Raw genomic sequence first — 22,564 nt, forward strand, 5'->3', positions numbered from 1 at the left:
CTGCAAATGATGAATCTAGGGAATATGCTACAACAGAGTACATATCGCTCGAATAGGAGTCGCGAGGAAAAAATTAGATACATACAGCGTGCACACAATGGTTTAAACTGTCACTCTTCCCACACTCCATAAGTGAATGGACTGGAAAAAAGCTCTGGCAGTGGCACGCTGGTAAGTAGGGAAGACCAGGGCAAGGTTACGCAACGGCCACATTCACTCAGAGCATTTTTCTCGGGAACCATTCTCTTTAGAGCGCTACCGACCGTCGAAGATTAGTACTGCCATTTACTGAGGACTCTCACAAACTTCGCGTCATCAGTTGAGTAAACATTTCAGTGCGAAGAACATGCGACGGACATTTCATAAATAATGCACTCTAATTCTTTTACTTACATATTTTCTTTTTTTCAATATCTCTCCCTGCGATCTTTCAGTGTAGAGTCCCTGCTTGTCTGTGACTGAATCTCTAGATCTCGGAAGCTTTACTATTCCACTCAGGATACCACTACTGTTCACCTGTCGAATGTGTCGGGTAACGGTGATAGAAAGCTCTTCCAGAGAAAGATAACGACGTCCACGTATAGGGGGGGGGGGGGGGGGGACTGGTGAGAGGATGTGAAAAATTCCCCACCTGTATTCACGCAGTTCCAGGGCTACAACATTGCCGATATGCGGGCGAGCACTGTCGTGGAATGGCCCAGCTTCCAGCAACTGAGGTTGTGTTTTGTGCATTTTTATTTGCAGGTTTTGCACGAAGCTACGATAATACACAGTGTGACACTTGTTCCAAAGGAATTCTGTCTATCATGTTGATATATTTCTTTGGTGACCATAAGAAAATATCATCATTTGCTTGAGCTTTGATTGAGCGCGGCGAAATTTTTTTGACATGGAGAATTTGCAGCTCTCCCTTCATTGCACTGTGATTTCAACTCCGGTCCAAAGCCTCTAGTCCACGCTTCATCAACAGCGACAATTCAACATAAAAATCCTTGACCTTCACGTTCCAATGGTTGTCTGAACAAGTTTGCAATGTCCAGATGTTTCTGCTTCTCTTCACCAGTCAAACGGTGTCCAACCCATCTCGCAGAAATTTCTCTCTTCTTCAGATCATTTGTCAGAATGCGGAATACTGATGCTGAAGAAATTTCCGTGTCTTAGCAGGGTTCCTCAAAAGCCGCACTGCGACCTTCTTCAAGAGCATCTGCCACAAGTTACACACGTCGTTCATCTGTTGACGTTTTTGCCCTCCCGGGTCTTGAACTGTCGTCTACGCTCATACTATTACCACGAAAACGATAAACCCAACGTGAAACTGTACTACGTCCACCGTAAATTTAGCACAAACTTCACTTAACGTACTGTGGATTTCTGTCGCGTTTTTGAGGCGTAAAGTTTCGATCGTCACGTACGATCTCTGGTCCTCAGGAGTCACAGTACTCGAGACACGTGCTGGGTCCATTTCTACCTCTCGCCAATTTTATGTTAGAGTACACAGCGAAAAAATAAACACACGTGCGTCTTGCAATCACATCAGACGTAATTTTCATTGTTGTTGTATCAAAGCATCCACAGCAATGCCATCCTTTGCATTATTTATGAAATGTCCCCCGTATTTGCGTTTTTGTGCGAGGTGAGTAAATTTTGCTATTCAAACATCGAAACTCCTAGGAAACACACCTTTCAAAGTTGAGAAGAAATAAATATTCGTTCAGTTGCAGGAGAGTTGTCCGCAGCTCGTGGTCGTGCGGTAGCGTTCTCGCTTCCCGCGCCCGGGTTCCCGGGTTCGATTCCCGGCGGGGTCAGGGATTTTCTCTGCCTCGTGATGACTGGGTGTTGTGTGCTGTCCTTAGGTTAGTTAGGTTTAAGTAGTTCTAAGTTCTAGGGGACTGATGACCATAGATGTTAAGCCCCATAGTGCTCAGAGCCATTTGAACCATTTGAGTTGCAGGAGATTATTCTACTCTACAAGGTACATTTGCATAATTTGAAAGCCTGATAGTTACTGCAGTAGTTTCGAAACTAATTCGAACATAGGCACGGGCCACATTTACGTATTTCTGTTGCGCGCGTGTAACACTATTTTGCGTTACTATCCATGTATGCTCCGATAGCTAAGTGGTCAGGGCGACGGAATGCGAAGGGGCCCGGGTTCAGTTCCCGGGTGGGTCGGAGGTTTTCCTCCGCTGAGGGACTGGGTGTTGTGTTGTCTTCATCATCATTATCTCATCCCCATCGAAGCGCAAGTCGCTGAAGTGGCGTCAACTAAAAAGGCTATCGGTTTATCCGGCGGGAGGCCCTAGCCACACGACATTTCACTACTCCAGACAAGGAAACTGTAAGGGGCAACAGCAGTTGGAAACTCAATCTAGAAAAATGCACAGGAGAACAGAAGGTAGAAATTGCGAAAAAAGCTGTTTGAACCTAATGAATCTCAAGCAGAAGGAATTGGTTCTATGAAAGCAAAGACGGATAAGGGTAAGAAATTGCAAAAAGGAAGGACAAGAAAAAAATGCGGATACGCCTACTTCTGATATCATTAGTGTCCTGCACAAAGGCACGTTTTCACATTGTAACTTTCCGCATCCCCCTGTCTTCTGCCACGCTCTTCAGATCCACGCAATTTCCGCTTCCCTTTGTGTCGTCCGTCATCTTGTGTCTTCTCCTTCGCCTCGGGCCCCTCCTACAAACTAGACCTTCCAAAGCGTCTGTTGGCAAGCACTCCCGTGTCAACGAACGTCCCCTCTAGTTCTTCTCCCTTTCTCTTACAACCCGCAGCAGTCTGATAAAGAGGATGAAAATTGCCTTTGTATTTACTGCTTCAAACGATACAACCAATCAAAAAGGCAGGTTTTCACAGAATGGGTCTACTTCCTTACGAGTAAAAGGTGGGCTCACGACGATTGTGCCACTGGAAAGACACAATTAAGGTTCCATATCTCACTCGGTAAAAACGAAAGCCTTATAGGACCACTTCGCTGTCCGTCTACACGTCTGTCCGTCTGTCTGTCGGACTGTGAAAAACCCTTCACGTCATGAACGGGTAGACGAATCAAGTTGAAATTTATGTCACACAGTAAGGTCTATCGTCCCTTAGTTCTGTATAAAACTTAAGGTTGTAAGTCAGTTCAGTCAGAAGATACGACCGTTTATCTCATATACACTGAAGCACCAAAGAAACTGGTTTAAGCATGGGTATTCAAACACAGAGATATGTAGGCAGGCAGAATACGGCACTGCGGTCGGCAACACCTATACAAAACAACAAGTGTCTGGCGCAGTTGTAGATCGGTTACTGCTGCTACAGTGACAGGTTATCAAGATTTAAGTGTGTTTGAACGTGGTGTTTATAGTCGGCGTGCGAGCTATGGGACACAGCATCAACGAGGTATTCACGAAGTTTTATGCAAACACTGTGAATTAGTACAAAGAAGCTTCGTTGCACCAGTTTTATGTAGACACTGCGAACTACATGCAGGCATCTAAGAGCTCTTATTGTATTAATGCATTCAGTATTGTATTACTTATTGTACCTGTATATATATTTTTAAGGGTATGCCATGGAGTTGTATGCACTTTATGACTGACTCTCGCAAATAATGGGATAAACAAAACCTTCTGAAGAAGGGCACTCAGTACCAGAAACCGGTCAAGAAATTAAATTTCATTTATGCGACTGGTTGGCTATTATTTTATTATATAACAGTGTTGTGTTTTACCATGTTAATTGGTGGATCTATGCCTTTAATTTTGTATTACCAGTAAACATGTTTTAGAAAAGTTTTGTTTTGTACTTTGTTTAGTCTCTGTTGTGTTCTTTGATATTCGTGCACGTGGCCCCATACGTGTGTAAACTTGCCCCAGACCTGGAGCACGTTTAACCACTCGACATGAGACTATATAAAATTATTTTGCGCTCGTACATGTAACGTTGAGTTAGAATACATACGCGCATCTATACAGGGTGACTCAGAATAACAGGAATGTTTGGGATGAGTACTGGCAGCCATGGGCAGGTGGCAACACTGCGGGTTCGTGACAGCGAGTAAGCAGTCCGCCATTTCAGAAATCATTTATCAGTGGAACGGAAAACAGCATGCGTTAGCCATAAACATGTTTTATAAAAAAAATGGTAGTTTGGTAGCGGCGCAGAAGGAGTTCCGGCGTTTTTATAATTTAGGACGTCATGATGCCCTTCCGTCGAAACACGCGATAAAATCTTGGGCTGATAACTTTGAATAGACTGGATCTGCCGTCAAGAAGAAACCAACAGGACGACCGAGAAGTGTGCTTGTCCAGCGAACATTGATGTAGGCGAGTCTGTCATACGGAGCCCACGGCGTTCAACTCGTAAGCGAGTAGCAGTGGTTGGAATGTCCCGGGAGAGCGTTCGCAGAATTCTTCATCTTGATTTAAAATGTCACCCGTAAAAACTACAGATGGTGCAACAACTGAAGGAGAACGGTTACCGTTTACGATTAGGATTCTGTCAACAAATGGTAACAAAAATAATGACGATGAATTTGTAAAAACGTTGTGAATGTCAGATGAGGCACACTTTCATGTCGCAGGTTATGGTGAATAATAGAGCTATCGTTACTGGGCAAACACAAATCCTAATTACGTTCATGAGCGCCCTTTACATGCTACTAAAGTGACAGTAAGGTGTGGTGTTTCATCGCAGGGGATTATCGGACCGTACTTTTTCGCAAATGAACAGGGAAAGACAATAACTGTGAATGCCGGTCGTTACGTCGAGGCGTTACGAATTTTCGTCACACCTGAAATGAAGAACTCTCCAAACGATAATGTTGGAAGCTGAAGAAGTGAATTAAAATTTGTGCTGCGGTCGGGGCTCGTTTATCGTAGGTAAATTAGAGACTTAAACGTCTCAGCGAAAATTTAATTTAAGGTCTATACGATCACATCTAATACAGCACTTCCCCATGACGCCCAATCCAAGGGTTCTATTCCAATGTCGGAGAGCCCTGGTAATAGTGACAATATAAGGCGAAATGTGAATTAGTGTTTGTGGGAGGTACTTGAGTTGGATAGTTCGTGCAGCTATGTTTACATTAATGCTTTGGTGGTGTAATAGTCAGCATATCTGCCTAGTATGCCGGCACGGTAGCTCAGCGTGTTCGGTAAGAGGGTTAGCTGCCCTCTGTAATAATTAAAAAAAAACTGAGTTAATGGATCAATAACGAAGTTCAACGAGCGTCTGGGGACGTCCGCCACGAACAACTGCAACGAACTATAACGAACAAAATGACATTAAAAAAAAAAGTATCCGAGAAGACCCGGGTTCGAGTGCCAGCCACAGCACAGATTTTAATTCACATGTTCAGCTTCCACCGTTATCGTAGATAAATTAGAGACTTAAATGTCTCAGGGAAAATTTAACGTTGAAGAAGGCTGGTTTCAACAGGATGGAGCGACATCACACACTACACGGCAATCACTGGCATACGTACGAGAATTGTATGGAAACCGTGCGATCTCACGATTCGGTGACATTCCCTGGCGCCCTAGACCGCCAGAGTTATCCCTTCGTAATTTTTTTTTCTTTTTTTTTTTCTTTTTTTTTTTTTTTTTTTTGTGGGGCTACCTCGAGAGCAAAGTCTACACGACTCGACCGAGAACCCTGGATGAGTTAGAACAGAGAATTAGGGGTGCAATTCACGGTACCCCAGCTGAGATGTCGCAGCGGTCAATGAGGAATCTCAACAGCAAATTTCACGAATGTATTCGTACAGGAGGACGCCACTTAAACGACGTAATTTATAAAAAAATGATAAATGCCATCAGTGTTTCTTAAATGGCAAAATTGTAAGGTTTCGGTTACTACGAATGTAATTACTTTCCTTCATTACTTTTACTGGATTGTGGATGTTGTGTAGATAGTTCCGCGTAGTCAGCGCGTACACAACTTTCCCACTAGAGCGCGCCCCGCTAAGCACAACAGCGCAGGCGCAGCGCTCGTCCGTCTCCGCACTACGAGATGGCGCTGTCATAGAGACGGGCCAAATTCTGCTTCCGCCGATCCGCATATTAATATGTAACGCAGCCAATGACATTGCTGCTAACGTAGAACCTTTTCTCCTCGTAGATCACACTCGCGCAGTGATACCTGAACTCGCGAGGTATTATAACGAGTGTACAGACCTCCGATTAGTCAGTCTGTATTAGTCTGCACCAGTCTGTACCAGTCTGCATTAGTCTGTACCAGTCTGTACGAGCTCTACATTAGTCTGTACCAGTCTATAGTCAAGTTTCAGTCTGCGCCTAATAAGATTATCATATTCCTGTACATAGCCATGCAGAGAAATGTATAGACACTTTGTCAAGTATCAGAGATATCTGAGAATAAGATTAACGTACCAAGACCAAAGAAACTTCAGATTGTCAATTGTAAATAGCATCCAGAATCAAGTTACGTAATGTGTATGTTTTTTATTATTTTAGTAAATGTGTGTGAAAATTAATCAAGTTCTGTTTAAAGTTGGTCACCGTCAATCTGCTACTCTAAGCGTGCAAGTGGCATTTCTATCGTCTGACCTAACGGCAGAAGATAAACACGCCACGATAAGACCACGAGACATATTGCTGACACTCGCCTACTTCGTTCGAGCGACAAGTCAAGTAGTCTGATGGTGTGTGTACCGACGGTCTTACAGTACGCACACCACAGTGGAGATGCTGCCGTTTTTCTGTGTCACCCTGTGCTTTAATGAGCGCGCAGGCAGGCAGGCAGACTCAGGCAGGCTTGTCTCTCAGACTCACATGGCGCGGGCGTCGGTCGGCACCAGCTGCAGCGCCGGCAGCTCCCGCAGCTGCATCCTCCAGCAGCTGAGGCTCAGCGTCTCGGGCCGGCAGCGGCACGGGCCCTCGGTGCAGCGAGACCACCGCTCCGGGCCCGAAGACACCTCCCACACTGCAACAAACACGCGGCCCGCATTCACCACACACAGCTAACGTGAAATCGCGGCCAGCCTTCAGCTGTCCCCCCCCCCCCCACGAAACGTAACAGCGTTCGTGCGCGTACAGCTGGTAGAGGAATTCCACGCCCCAGAGCTTTGCCGAGCGTGAAAGACTCAGTAAGATACACTATGTGATCAAAAGTATCCGGAGACCTGGCTGAAAATGGCTTAAAAGTCCGTGGCGCCCCGCATAGGTAACGCTCGAATTCAATATGGTATCGGCCCACCTTTAGCGATGACAGCTTCCACTCTCGCAGGCATACGTTCAGTCAGGTTTTTTGGGGAATGGCAGCCCATTCTTCACGGAGTGCTGCACTGAGGAGAGGTATCGATGTCGATAGCTGAGGCATGGCACGACGTTGGCGTTCCAAAACATCCCAAAGATGTTCCATAGGATTCAGGTCAGGACTCTGTGCAGGTCAGTCTGTTACAGGGATGTTCTTGTCGTGTAACCACTCCGCCACAGGTAGTGATATGAACAGGTGCTCGATCGTGTTGAAACATGCAATCGCCATCCCTATATTGCTCTTTAACAGTGGGAAGCAAGATGGTGCTTAAAACATTAATGTAGGCCTCTTCTGTGGTAGCAAGCCCCCTCCATGAAAAACACGGCCACACCTTTACACCACCACCTCCGAATTTTACTCTTGGCACTACACACGCTGGCAGATGACGTACACCGGGCATTCGCCACACCCACACCCTGCCATCGGATCGACACATTGTGTACCGTGATTCGTCACTCCACACAATGTTTTTCCATTGTTCAATCGCCCAGTGTTAACGCTCCTTACATGAAGCAAGGCGTCGTTTGGCATTTACTGACGTCATGTGTAGCTTACCAGCAGCCGTTCGACCATGAAATCCAAGTTCTCTCACCTCCCTCCTGACTGTCATAGTACTTGCAGTGGATCCTGATGCAGTTTCGAATTCCTGTGTCATGGTCTCGATAAATGTCTGCCTATTACACGTTACGACCCTCTTCAACTGTTGGCGGTCTCTGTCAGTCAACAGACGAGGTCGCCCTGTACGCTTTTGTGCTGTATGTGTCCCTTCAATCTTCCTCTTCACAGTCACATCGGAAACAGTGGACCTACGGATGTTTAGGACTGTGGAGATCTCGCGCACACACCTATGACACATGTAACACCCAACCACCTTGCCACGTTCGAAGGCCTTGAATTCCGCGGAGCGGCCCATTCTCCTCTTTCTCGATGTCTAATGACTACTGAAGTCGCTGGTATGGAGTACCTGGCAGTAGGTGGCAGCACAATCCACCTAATATGAAAAACGTAGCTTTCTGGGGGTGTCCGGATACTTTTGACTACATAGCGTTCGCCAGATTTTTTGCTTTCTGGAGAGAAACGTCGCCAATCAGATGCAAGGCACCTATCCAAATCACAACAGAAACTTGAAGTTGAACCAAGTAGTTGGCGGTCTCCCTGAGAAGATTAATATACCGAAACGTCGGTAGAAATTTTCACTCACGGCTTCAGTCTATATACATAAAATGGTATCTGTATGAGACCAGTCTCCCCCCCCCCCCCCCCCCCCCCCCGAGAACCATGGACCTTGCAGTTGGTGGGGAGGCTTGCGTGCCTCAACGATACAGATAGCCGTACCGTAGGTGCAACCACAACGGAGGGGTATCTGTTGAGAGGCCAGACAAACGTGTGGTTCTTGAAGAGGGGCAGCAGCCTTTTCAATAGTTGCAGGGGCAACAGTTTCGATGATTGACTGATCTGACCTTGTAACACTAGCCAAAACGGCCTTCCTGTGCTGGTACTGCGAACGGCTGAATGCAAGGGGAAACTACAACCGTAATTTTTCCCGAGGCCATGCAGCTTTACTGTATGGTTAAATGATGATGGCGTCCTGTTGGGTAAAATATTCCGGAGGTAAAATAGTCCCCATTCGGATCTCCGGGAGGGGACTACTCAAGAGGATGTCGTTATCAGGAGAAAGAAACCTGGTGTTCTACGGATCGGAGCGTGGAATGTCAGATCCCTTAATCGGGCAGGTAGGTTAGAAAATTTAAAAGGTGAAACGGATAGGTTACAGTTAGATATAGTGGGAATTAGTGACGTTCGGTGGTAGGAGGAACAAGACTTTTGGTCAGGCGAATACAGGGTTATAAATACAAAGTCAAATGGGGGTAATGCAGGAGTAGGTTTAATAATGAGAAAAAATATAGGAATGCGGGTAAGCTACTACAAACAGCATAGTGAACGCATTATTGTGGCCAAGATAGGCACGAAGCCCACGCCTACTACACTAGTACAAGTTTATATGCCAACTAGCTCTGCAGATGACGAAGAAATTGAAGAAATGTATGATGAAATCAAAGAAATTAGTCAGATATGAAGGGGGACGAAAATTTAATAGTCACGGATGACTGGAATTCGGTAGTAGGAAAAAGGAGAGAAGAAAACGTAGTAGGTGAATATGGATTGGGGGGAAGAAATGAAAGAGGAAGCCGCCTGGTAGAATTTTGCACAGAGCATAACTTAATCATAGCTAACACTTGGTTCAAGAATCATAAAAGAACGTTGTATACATGGAAGAATCCTGGAGATACTAGAAGATATCAGATAATGTAATGGTAAGACAGAGATTTAGGAACCAGGTTTTAAATTGTACGACATTTCCAGGGGCCGATGTGGACTCTGACCACAATCTATTGGTTATAAACTGTAGATTAAAACTGAAAAAACTGCAAAATGGTGGGAATTTGAGGAGATGGGACCTGGATAAACTGAAAGAACCAGACGTTGTACAGTGTTTCAGGGAGAGCATCAGGGAACAATTGACAGGAATGGGGGAAAGAAACACAGCATAAGAAGAATGGGTAGCTCTGAGGGATGAAGTAGTGAAGGCAGCAGAGGATCAAGTAGGTAAAAAGACGAGGGCTAGTAGAAATCCTTCGGTAACAGAAGAAATATTGAATTTAATTGATGAAAGGAGAAAATATAAAAATGCAGTAAATGAAGCACGCAAAAAGGAACACAAACGTCTTAAAAATGAGATCGGCAGTACGTGCAAAATGGCTAGGCACGGATGGCTAGAGGACAAAAGTAACGATGTAGAGGCTTATCTCATTAGGGGTAAGATAGATACTAAAAAAGACCTTTGCACAAAAGAGAGCCACTTGTATGAATATCATGATCTCACACAGAAACCCAGTTCTAAGCAAACAAGGGAAAGCAGAAAGGTGGAAGGAGTATATAGAGGGTCTATACAATGGCGATGTACTTGAGAACAATATTATGGAAATGGAAGAGGATGTAGATGAAGATGAAATGGGAGATATGATACTGCGTGAAGAGTTTGACAGAGCACTGAAAGACCTGAGGCGAAACAAGGCCCAGGGAGTAGACAACATACCATTAGAACTACTGACGGCCTTGGGAGAGCCAGTCCTGACAAAACTCTACCATCTGGTGAGCAAGATGTATGAGACAGCCGAAATTCCCTCAGACTTCAAGAAGAATATAATAATTCCAATCCCAAAGAAAGCAGGTGCTGACAGATGTGAAAACTACCGAACTATCAGTTTAGTAAGTCACAGCTGCAAAATACTAACGCGAATTCTTTACAGACGAATGGGAAAACTGGTAGAAGCCGACCTCGGGGAAGATCAGTTTGGATTCCGTAGAAACGTTGGAACAAATGAGGCAATACTAATCCTACGACTTATCTTAGAGGAAAGATTAAGGCAAACATACGTTTCTTGCATTTGTAGACTTAGAGAAAGCTTTTGACAATGTTGACTGGAACACACTCTTTCAAATTCTAAAGGTGGCAGGGGTAAAATACAGGGAGCGAAAGGCTATTTACAATTTTTACAGAAACCAGATGGCAGTTATAAGAGTCGAGGGGCATGAAAGGGAAGCAGCGATTGGGAAGGGAGTGAGACAGGGTTGTAGTCTCTCCCCGATGTTATTCAATCTGTATATTGAGCAAGCAGTGAACGAAACAAAATAAAAATTCGGAGTAGGTATTAAAATCCATGGAGAAGAAATAAAAACTTTGAGGTTCGCCGATGACATTGTAATTCTGTCAGAGACAGCAAAGGACGTGGAAGAGCAGTTGAACGGAATGAACAGTGTCTTGAAAGGAGGATGTAAGATGACCATCAACAAAAGCAAAACGAGGATAGTGGAATGTAGTCGAATTAAGTCGCGTGATGCTGAGGGAATTAGTTTAGGAAATGATACACTTAAAGTAGCAAAGGAGTTTTGCTATTTGGGGAGCAAAATAACTGATGATGGTCGAAGTAGAGAATATATAAAATGTAGACTGGCAATGGCAAGGAAAGCGTTTCTGAAGAAGAGAAATTTGTTAACATCGAGTATAGACTTAAGTGTCTCCCGCGTCCGGCCATCCTGATTTAGGTTTTCCGTGATTTCCCTAAATCGCTCCAGGCAAATGCCGGGATGGTTCCTTTCAAAGGGCACGGCCGACTTCCTTCCCCGTCCTTCCCTAATCCGATGAGACCGATGACCTCGCTGTCTGGTCTCCTTCCCCAAACCAACCAACCAACTTAAGTGTCAGGAAGTCGTTTCTGAAAGTACACTCCTGCAAATTGAAATAAGAACACCGTGAATTCATTGTCCCAGGAAGGGGAAACTTTATTGACACATTCCTGGGGTCAGATACATCACATGATCACACTGACAGAACCACAGGCACATAGACACAGGCGACAGAGCATGCACAATGTCGGCACTAGTACAGTGTATATCCACCTTTCGCAGCAATGCAGGCTGCTATTCTCCCATGGAGACGATCGTAGAGATGCTGGATGTAGTCCTGTGGAACGGCTTGCCATGCCATTTCCACCTGGCGCCTCAGTTGGACCAGCGTTCGTGCTGGACGTGCAGACCGCGTGAGACTACGCTTCATCCAGTCCCAAACATGCTCGATGGGGGACAGATCCGGAGATCTTGCTGGCCAGGGTAGTTGACTTACACCTTCTAGAGCACGTTGGGTGGCACGGGATACATGCGGACGTGCATTGTCCTGTTGGAACAGCAAGTTCCCTTGCCGGTCTAGGAATGGTAGAACGATGGGTTCGATGACGGTTTGGATGTACCGTGCACTATTCAGTGTCCCCTCGACGATCACCAGTGGTGTACGGCCAGTGTAGGAGATCGCTCCCCACACCATGATGCCGGGTGTTGGCCCTGTGTGCCTCGGTCGTATGCAGTCCTGATTGTGGCGCTCACTTGCACGGCGCCAAACACGCATACGACCATCATTGGCACCAAGGCAGAAGCGACTCTCATCGCTGAAGACGACACGTCTCCATTCGTCCCTCCATTCACGCCTGTCGCGACACCACTGGAGGCGAGCTGCACGATGTTGGGGCGTGAGCGGAAGACGGCCTAACGGTGTGCGGGACCGTAGCCCAGCTTCATGGAGACGGTTGCGAATGGTCCTCGCCGATACCCCAGGAGCAACAGTGTCCCTAATTTGCTGGGAAGTGGCGGTGCGGTCCCCTACGGCACTGCGTAGGATCCTACGGTCTTGGCGTGCATCCGTGCGTCGCTGCGGTCCGGTCCCAGGTCGACGGGCACGTGCACCTTCCGCCGACCACTGGCGACAACATCGATGTACTGTGGAGACCTCACGCCCCACGTGTTGAGCAATTCGGCGGTACGTCCACCCGGCCTCCCGCATGCCCACTATACGCCCTCGCTCAAAGTGCGTCAACTGCACATACGGTTCACGTCCACGCTGTCGCGGCATGCTACCAGTGTTAAAGACTGCGATGGAGCTCCGTATGCCACGGCAAACTGGCTGACACTGACGGTGGCGGTGCACAAATGCTGCGCAGCTAGCGCCATTCGACGGCCAACACCGCGGTTCCTGGTGTGTCCGCTGTGCCGTGCGTGTGATCATTGCTTGTACAGCCCTCTCGCAGTGTCCGGAGCAAGTATGGTGGGTCTGACACACCGGTGTCAATGTGTTCTTTTTTCCATTTCCAGGAGTGTATTTGTATGGAGTGTAGTCATGTATGGAAGTGAAACGTGGACTATAAATAGTTTGGACAAGAAGAGAATAGAAGCTTTCGAAATGTGGTGTTACAGAATAATGCTGAAGATTAGATGGGTAGATCACATAACGAATGAGGAGGTATTGAATAGAATTGGGGAGAAGAGGAGTTTATGGCACAACTTGACAAGAAGAAGGGACCAGTTGGTAGGACATGTTCTGAGGCATCAAGGGATCACAAATTTAGCATTGGAGAGAGATTCAGATGGACGTAGGTTGCAGTAACTTTTGGGAGATGAAGAAGCTGCAGCAAACCAGTCTCAGGACTGAAGACCACAACAACAACACCAACAACAAGATACACTAAGTGATCATAAGTATCCGGTCATCTGGCTTAAAATTCCGAGGCTCCCTCCATCGGTAATGCTGGAATTCAATATGGTGTCGGCCCATATGGTGCTGGCCCACCCTTAGCCTTGATGACAGCTTCCACTCTCGCAGGCATACGTTCAGTCAGGTGCTGGAAGGTTTCTTAGGGAATGGCAACGCATTCTTTACGGAGTACTGCACTGAGGAGAGGTATCGATGTCGATCGGTGAGACATGGCACGAAGTCGGCGTTCCAAAACATCCCAAAGGTGTTCTATAGGATTCAGGTCAGGACTCTGTGCAGGTCAGTCTGTTACAGGGATGTTCTTGTCGTGTAACCACTCCGCCACAGGCAGTGATATGAACATGTGCTCGATCGTGTTGAAACATGCAATCGCCATCCCTATATTGCTCTTTAACAGTGGGAAGCAAGATGGTGCTTAAAACACCAATGTAGGCCTCTTCTGTGGTAGCAAGCCCCCTCCATGAAAAACACGGCCACACCATTACACCACCACCTCCGAATTTAACTGTTGCCACTACACACGCTGGCAGATGACGTACACCGGGCATTCGCCACACCCACACCCTGCCATCGGATCGCCACATTGTGCACCGTGATTCGTCACTCCACACAACGTTTTTCCTCTGTTCAGTCGTCCGATGTTTACGCTCCTTGCATCAAGCAAGGCGTCGTTTGGCATTTACTGACGTCATGTGTGGTTATGAGTAGCGCTCGACCATGAAATTCAAGTGTTCTCACTTCCCGCCTAACTGTCGTAGTACTTGCAATGGGTAGTGACGCATTTTCGAATTCGTGTGTGATGGTCTGGATAGATGTCTGCCTATTACGCATTACGACCCTCTTCGACTGTCGGCGGTCTCTGTCAGTTAACAGACGAGGTCGGCCTGTACGCTTTTGTGCTGCACGTCTCCCTTCACATTTCCACTTCAGTATCACATCGGAAACAGTGACCTAGGAATGTTTAGGAGTGTAGAAATCTCGCTTACAGACGTATGACACAAGTGACACCCAATCACCTGACCACGTTCGAAGTCCGTGAGTTCCGCGGAGCGCCCCATACTGCTCTCTCACGATGTCTAATGACTACTGAGGTCGCTGATATGGAGTACCTGGCGGTAGGTGGCAGCACAATCCACCTAATATGAGAAATGTATCTTTTTGGGTGTGTCCAAATACTTTTGACCACGTAGTGTTCTTCAGATCTTTTTTCACTTTCTGGAGAGAAACGTTGCCAATCAGTTGCAAGAGAACTATCCAAATCACAAGAGAAACTTACGCCATTTGCAGCTGAACCAAGTATTTGGCGGTCTCCCTGAGAAAATTAATACACCGAAGCCTGAGCAGAAATTTCCACTCACCGCTTTAGTCTTTATACATAAGATAATATCTATATGAGATCAGTAAGGTCTCTGAAATTGTGCCATTTCATTTGTATAAGTACATGAACCTGGATTTCCGGCTGGATCCCCCATTTAGGTTTGACGCTGAGATGCTATTCCAGAACATGCAGAGCGTCGGAAATTCTGTTCGAGTGTAAGGAAGAATTTAAAATAGACTGCGGTGGCAGCGAGAATTTGGGTCGAGTGGGCTAGCATGCAAGCGTAATCCGTGAAGTTGTGTGAACCGCTGTGCCAAAGCGACTAACGCACCTGCCTAGTAAGCAGAAGACACGGGTTCGACTCCCAGCCTTATCAAAAAAATTTCACTCGCCGCTTCAGTAAATATACATAAAATATACACAAGGATGGAAAAGAAAATTGAGGATCTAATAGATGACGGTCGGAATGAAATTTTCACTCTGCAGTGGAGTGTGCGCAGATATGAAACTTCCTAGCAGATTAAAACTGTTTGCTCGACCGAGACTCTAACTCAGGACATTTGCCTTTTGCAGGAAAGTGCTCTACTGGTAGAGCACTTGCCCGCGAAAGGTAAAGATCCCGAGTTTTAATCTGCTAGAAAGTTTCAGATGACGATGAGTTTGGCTTTAGCAGAGGTAAAGCCAACAAAAGCAGTTCTGACGATGCTACTGATAATGGCAGGACTCAAGAAAAATGAAGACACGCTCATAGCATTTGTCAACGTGGAAAAACCATTCGACAATGGTAAATGTTGCAAGATATTCGAAATTTTCAGAAAAATAGGTCTAAGCTATAGGTAAAGACGGGTAATATTCGATATGTACAACAACCAGGAGGGAGCAATAAGACTTAATGACAAAAAACGAAGTGGTCGGATTAAAAAGAATGTAACACAGGGATGTACTATTGTTCAATCTATGCATCCAAGGAGCAATGGCGGAAATAAAAGAAGGTTCAAAAGTGAAGTCAAAATTGTAGGTGAAAGGATATCAGTGATAAGATTTGTTGACGGTATTGGTACCCTTAGTGAAAGTGAAGAAGAATTACAGGAGCTGTTGAATGGAATTAATAGTCTAATGAGTGAAAAATACGTATTGAGAGAAAATCGAAGAAAAACGAAAGTAACGGGAAGTTGCAAAAATGTGAACTGCGAGAAACTGAACATCAGGATTGGTGATTAAGAAGTAGATGAAGTGCAGAAAATGTGACACCTAGGCACAAGATAACCCCTGACGGACGGAGCAAGGGGGACATAAGAAGCAGATTATCGCTGGCAAATAAAGCATTCCCGGCCAAGAGAAGTCTGCTAGTATCAAACTTAGACCTTAATTTGAGGAAGAAATTTCTGAGAACGTACTCTGGAGCACAGCACTGCATGGTAGTGAAACAAATCTGCTGTTCTTTTCAGACACTGCCTTACCTCTAGTCAGTTCCAGTGGGAAGACGAGTTTTATTAGCAGGTTGAAGGTGTGGCCATGGGTAACCCATTGAGTCCTACGATTGCTAACTTTTACATGGAAAAATTCGAACAATTAGCTGTGGAAAAAGCGAGTAAGACACCATGTCGATGGTATCGATACGCGGATGATACATTTGTTGTTTGGTCAAATGGCAAAAAAGCTTTAGAGAAATTATTTTGTTATTTAAAAAATATAAATCAAAAAATCCAGTTTACCATGGAAATGGAACAAGACAATGCAACATCCTTCTTGGGTGTTTTCGTCATGAGGCAGACTGATGGCAGCTTGAAACATAAAGTCTTTCGGAAGGTTACACATATCGACAGATACTTGCATAAGGATTCCAATCATCATCCACAACAGAAAAGGGGTGTAATTAAAAGTATAGTGAACAGAGCTAAAAGGATTTGTACGCCGGAACACCTGGACGCCGAGTTAAAACATCTAAAGCAGGCTTTTGAGAAGAATGGGAACTCTAGTAAGGAAATAAATAGAGTTTTGCGATCGAATAACAGGAGGCCTAAGGACAACGCTAGGACACAGCGATGGAAGAACACGGTTTCTCTACCCTTCACCAAGAAAGTGACGGATCAGATCAGTAAGATTCTAAGGAAACATGACGTTCTACCGACTTTCAGACCAACTAAGAAAATAGACGAAGCGCCGCGCGGGATTAGCCGAGCGGTCTCAGGCGCTGCAGTCATAGACAGTGCGGCTAGTCCCGGCAGAGGTTCGAGTCCTCCCTCGGGCATTGGTGTGTCTGTTTGTCCTTAGGATAATTTAGGTTAAGTAGTGTGTAAACTTAGGGACTGATGACCATAGCATTTAAGGTCACACACATTTGAACATTTGAACAAAATAGGCCAAGCACTTTGTTCCGTTAAGGATAAACGTCCCCCTCTGGCTGCAAGTGGTGTAATAAGATTCCGTGTACGTGTGGCAAGGTCTACATTGGAACTGCAAAGAGAAGTGTGAATACACGGTTGAAGGAACATAAAAGTCCTTGCCGACTCGTGAAAACAGACAAATCAGCCGTGGCGGAACATTACCGGAAAGCTTTTGACACCGTTCCTCACAAGCGACTTCTAATCAAGCAAAATATTTTCTCATTCGGAAGAGAAAGTTGGTGACTGAAATTTCCTAAATAGATCTCGCCGCGACGAAAAACGTCTTTGCTTTAATGAGTTTGTAACGCCGGAAATGCATATCCTCCCATTTCCATCTATTGTACTATAATTTGTTTTCCTTATTTTTGTTACCTGAATATATGACATTTCTGTGTCTTTACATATTGTATTTGTTTTACTATTTATATATATATATATATATATATATATATATATATATATATATATATATATATATATATATGCATTTATGTCGATGTATAATTGGTTTGTTTCGTAAATATTATTTGTATTTTTACGCTGGGTCTTGCCTAGGGAAAACTGCTATCGAACGATTACATCGATAGGTCGTGTGAAGACTCAAAGTGTGCAGGATCTTTGGTAGTGTTATCTCTGCCGCGTGGAGCGCGGGCAGAGCTGTATGAGTCTGGCTGGAGTAGCGAGTGGAGCAGGTGTGTGATGTGACGCTCCCGCGAGTTGCCGCGCTTTCGGGGTATGGCAGCATGTAATTGCGCTCGACTCGCAATGATAGTTTCTGACATGGTGACGCGGACGGGAAGCATTAGCTGGCGCACATCAAGAGCCCGTTTCGCCTGGTGACCGTGTCGAGAAGAAGGCGCGCTAACATCCAGCTTCTGCAACAGCGACGGTCGACAATGAGTGACTGTCGCCACCTCCTCGATCGACGGCTTCACACCTTCAATCAACCAACAAGGAAGACTAAAAGCACGTAAAGTTTCCGAACTGTATGGCAGACCTCAGCTTTTCAAATTGTTCCATTTGCCTCGCAAAATTACAGCAACTTAGCATGAACCTTTGTTGCTCATTGTCCCAATTGCATTGCCAAGCAGGGTCCCTTCCTTTTCCGAAATGAACCCGAGTGTCGTTGAAATTCAAACGCCAGCATAATTCTATTTCACTGCTTTAATTTCAAAATTCAATTTAAGTATTCATAGCTGGCTACAATAGTTAGATTACACAAGCACAAATTAAGAGTGCGAGTTTTGTTACCGTATTTTAGCTTACCTGCGATTGCAGCTCAGCTTGGTACGTACTAAATTTTACTATTGTTAATTGTTCAGAATCGTTTAATTCAAGTTCAAAGTTAAATCTCTTCTTTCTAAATTGCGTAGATTCAAGTAGCTTTAGAAATGATTGTTGAGGTAGTCCAAGACTAACTGTATTTCGATGTGCTTCAGAAAGAAAGCTCACTATTAACTTCAGTCACTAAATTTACTTTCGATTTTCCGGTTTCATTAATTCTTTTGCTAAATTAAGTGTAGCGAAATTTATTACTTCTGACAAACTTTCAGTTTTCACACTACACGTGTCAACCTTTAGTTGCCACGCTTCTAGTGCTAATTATATGTGTAATAACCTTTCTTTTTCAGTTATTATAGTAATTGTCCATAGTACTGGCGACCGTAATTTCCCCCAAATCTCAAATATCTAATTACCGCTAGTTGATTGTTAACGTAACGGCCGCACATTTACTTTCTTTATTAACTTTATCCCTATTTCAAAATTAATTTCCACCAGTTTCACTTGCATTTTTCCTTTCATTTAGATGTAACCCTTTCCTCCCTCTTTACCGACAGGTTAACTTCGGTGACGATTGCTTTTCCAAAATTCCCATTAGGTACACGCGGTTTCATTTTTCACCGTCATTAAGGTCGATAAGTGAGGGGGAGGTTACAAGTTCCATCACAACTCACGTATCATATCTGCCACTCTCCCCTATTACGTGATACTACAAAACGAGCTGCCCTTTTTTGCACCCTTTCGATGTCCTCCGTCAACCCCACCTGGTTAGGATCCCACACCGCGCAGCAATACTCTAACAGAGGACGAACAAGTGTAGTGTAAGCTGTCTCTTTAGTGGACTTGTTGCATCTTCTAAGTGTTATGCCAATGAAACGCAACCTTTGGCTCGCCTTCCCCACAATATTATCTATGTGGTCTTTCCAACTGAAGTTGTTCGAAATTTTAACACCCAGGTACTTAGTTGAATTGACAGCCTCGAGAATTGTACTATTTATCGAGTAATCGAATTCCAACGGATTTCTTTTGGAACTCGTGTGGATCACCTCACACTTTTCGTTATTTGGCGTCAACTGCCACCTGCCCCACCATACAGCAATCTTTTCTAAATCGCTTTGCAACTGATACTGGTCTTCGGATGACCTTACTAGACGGTAGATTACAGCATCATCTGCGAACAACCTAAGAGAACTGCTCAGATTGTCACCCAGGTCATTTATATAGATCAGGAACAGCAGAGGTCCCAGGACGCTTCCCTGGTGAACACCTGATATCACTTCAGTTTTACTCGATGACTTGCCGTCTATTACTACGAACTGCGACCTTCCTGACAGGAAATCACGAATCCAGTCGCACAACTGAGACGATACCCCATGGGCCCGCTGCTCGATTAGAAGTCGCTTGTGAGGAACGGTGTCAAAAGCTTTCTGGAAATCCAGAAATACGGAATCAACCTGAGATCCCCTGTCGATAGCGGCCATTACTTCTGCCAGGAAGTTTCAGAAGGCTGATGACTCAAAGAAAAAAAAGAACCGGAGATGACGACCAGGCTGACGAGCGCGCTAAATCCAACACCTGTCGGCAGTGAGTGGGAGGTGACGACTGGGAGGGAGCACGCACCTGGCTGCTCGACTGACTTGAGGCGGCGCTCGAGGCTGGCAATCCTGGCGGCCAGCCGCGCCGCCTCCGACGCCGACGCCGCCGCCGACGATGACGCTGACGACGCCGCCGCCGACGCCGCTAGCAGCAGCAGCAGCAGCAGTGACACGAGGGCCCGGCATGCGAGGCGGCGGGAGCTGGCCATGGCGGCGCCGGGCACCGACTGGCCGCGCGGACCAGAGCCGTCCCCGGCTTCCTGATTACCGCGCCCACTCCGCACCACCACTCCTCTGCCCGCTGATTGGCAGCGCCACGAGCGGCCAGCCGCCGACTGCGGCCCAGTTCTGTCGTCTCAGTGCTCTCTGTCCGGGGCCTGCCCCCTGCAGCTGTAGCCGTCTGGAGACCGCGTCTGCGAGAAGTAACGTTAGCTGCAGGGCAGGTGAATGGTTTCGGGGCGTGCGAGAGTACTTGCGGTACCCGTCACAAGCTCTCCTGACCCTTCTCATTACCCAATTCCTGTTGTAACCTCCCAACAAATAATTAATATTTATAATAACCCCCCCCCCAAAAAAAGTAAAAAATATAATTACAAGATTGACATTTAGTGTAACCTCCCAACAGATAATTTCCTTAACCTACCAATAATACAATGTGACTAACCTCTCAATAAAATTGAGGCTCACTTATGTTGTTGTTGTGGTCTTCAGTCCTGAGACTGGTTTGATGCAGCTCTCCATGCTACTCTATCCTGTGCAAGCTTCTTCATCTCCCAGTACTTACTGCAACCTACATCCTTCTGAATCTGCTTAGTGTATTCATCTCTTGGTCTCCCTCTACGATTTTTACCCTCCACGCTGCCCTCCAATGCTAAATTTGTGATCCCTTGATGCCTCAGAACATGTCCTACCAACTGATCCCTTCTTCTTGTCAAGTTGTGCCACAAACTCCTCTTCTCCCCAATCCTATTCAATACTTCATCATTAGTTATGTGATCTACCCATCTAATCTTCATCATTCTTCTGTAGCACCACATTTCGAAAGCTTCTATTCTCTTCTTGTCCAAACTATTTACCGTTCATGTTTCACTTCCATACATGGCTACCCTCCATACAAATACTTTCAGAAACGACTTCCTGACACTAAAATCTATACTCGGTTTTGACAAATTTCTCTTCTTCAGAAACGCTTTCTTTGCCATTGCCAGCCTACATTTTATATCCTCTCTACTTCGATCATCATCAGTTACTTTGCTCCCCAAATAGCAAAACTCCTTTACTACTTTAAGTGTCTCATTTCCTAACCTAATTCCCTCAGCATCGCCCGACTTAATTCGACTACATTCCATTATCCTCGTTTTGCTTTTGTTCATGTTCATCTCATATCCTCCTTTCAAGATACTGTCCATTCCATTCAACTGCTCTTCCAAGTCCTTTGCTGTCTCTGACAGAATTAAAATGTCATCGGCGAACCTCAAAGTTTTTATTTCTTCTCCATGGATTTTAATAGCTACTCCGAATTTTTCTTTTGTCTCCTATACTGCTTGCTCAATATACAGATTGAATAACATCGGGGATAGGCTACAACCCTGTCTCACTCCCTTCCCAACCACTGCTTCCCTTTCATGTCCCTCTACTCTTGTAACTGCCATCTGGTTTCTGTACAAATTGTAAATAGCCTTTCGCTCCCTGTATTTTACCCCTACCACTTTCAGAATTTGAAAGAGATTATTCCAGTCAACATTGTCAAAAGCTTTCTCCAAGTCTACAAATGCTAGAAATGTAGGTTTGCCTTTTCTTAATCTAGCTTCTAAGATAAGTCGTAGGGTCAGTATTGCCTCATGTGTTCCCATATTTCTACGGAATCCAAACTGATCTTCCCCGAGGTCGGCTTCTACGAGTTTTTCCACTTATAACCTTTCAATAAGTGACTGTCAATTTAAACTGGTAAATTTTGGACGTCAGCAGTGCTGCGTCATGCCCCTGAAAATTAATTCTGAATAAATTGAAAATTCTTACCTCAATGAAGTCGCCGGACAACGCGTATATATCTGCTCCTATAAGAAATTTTTCTGGCACAGCTCAGTGCAATGCTGGCCGATAGATTTGTCATGTATAAAAAGAAACAACTGATTTTTCTTTACAATAATCTGGAGGACCATGGATTGGAGAAATTAGTAAATTCTTTAAATTGAGATGAATGATTATCAAAATTTAATTTTTTATAAGAAAGATTATTATTAAGAGATTTTTTTAAACATTTACATGGGAGTTGATATAACTATACTACACATGCGCGAGGCTGCTTTTACCTTATACTACAACGCTCAGGCTCCGCCATCGCTCCCCACGACCGGCCCAGCCAACACGATACACCAGACTGCTCGCCACAACTTAGTGCTACTGCTCGAGTGCGCCAGCAATTAATTCCTTAGTCATGGACCTCTTACACTGTACCGTAACTGTTCTGTTACACAACAAAACTGTTTTTGTACAGTGAACGCGGTACTGATTATTTCTCTGGACAAATACAACGAGCTGACACATGTCACGGGATACGTCCCAATATCGTGTCTGAACACCTTCTGCGCGGCGTCGCGCAGCAACTCGACA

At 45.2% G+C, this 22,564-nt stretch overlaps 1 protein-coding gene across 1 annotated transcript in view; it reads right to left on the reverse strand.

Moving 5' to 3' along the window:
• The window catches only part of LOC124711925 (carboxypeptidase N subunit 2), a 158,632-nt gene extending 138,573 nt beyond the window's left edge, over nucleotides 1-20,059 (reverse strand). Inside the window, exons 1-2 of the mRNA XM_047242182.1 lie at nucleotides 19,977-20,059; nucleotides 6,784-6,934 (exon numbers count right to left, since the gene is read on the reverse strand). Coding sequence (XP_047098138.1) covers nucleotides 6,784-6,839 — 56 coding nt within the window. The 5' untranslated portion in view covers nucleotides 6,840-6,934; nucleotides 19,977-20,059. The remainder of the gene's footprint in view (nucleotides 1-6,783; nucleotides 6,935-19,976) is intronic.
• Between the last annotated feature and the right edge of the window lie 2,505 nt (nucleotides 20,060-22,564).

This window comes from Schistocerca piceifrons, chromosome 8 (genome assembly GCF_021461385.2).
Source record: "Schistocerca piceifrons isolate TAMUIC-IGC-003096 chromosome 8, iqSchPice1.1, whole genome shotgun sequence".
Classification (NCBI taxonomy): Eukaryota; Metazoa; Arthropoda; class Insecta; order Orthoptera; family Acrididae; genus Schistocerca; species Schistocerca piceifrons.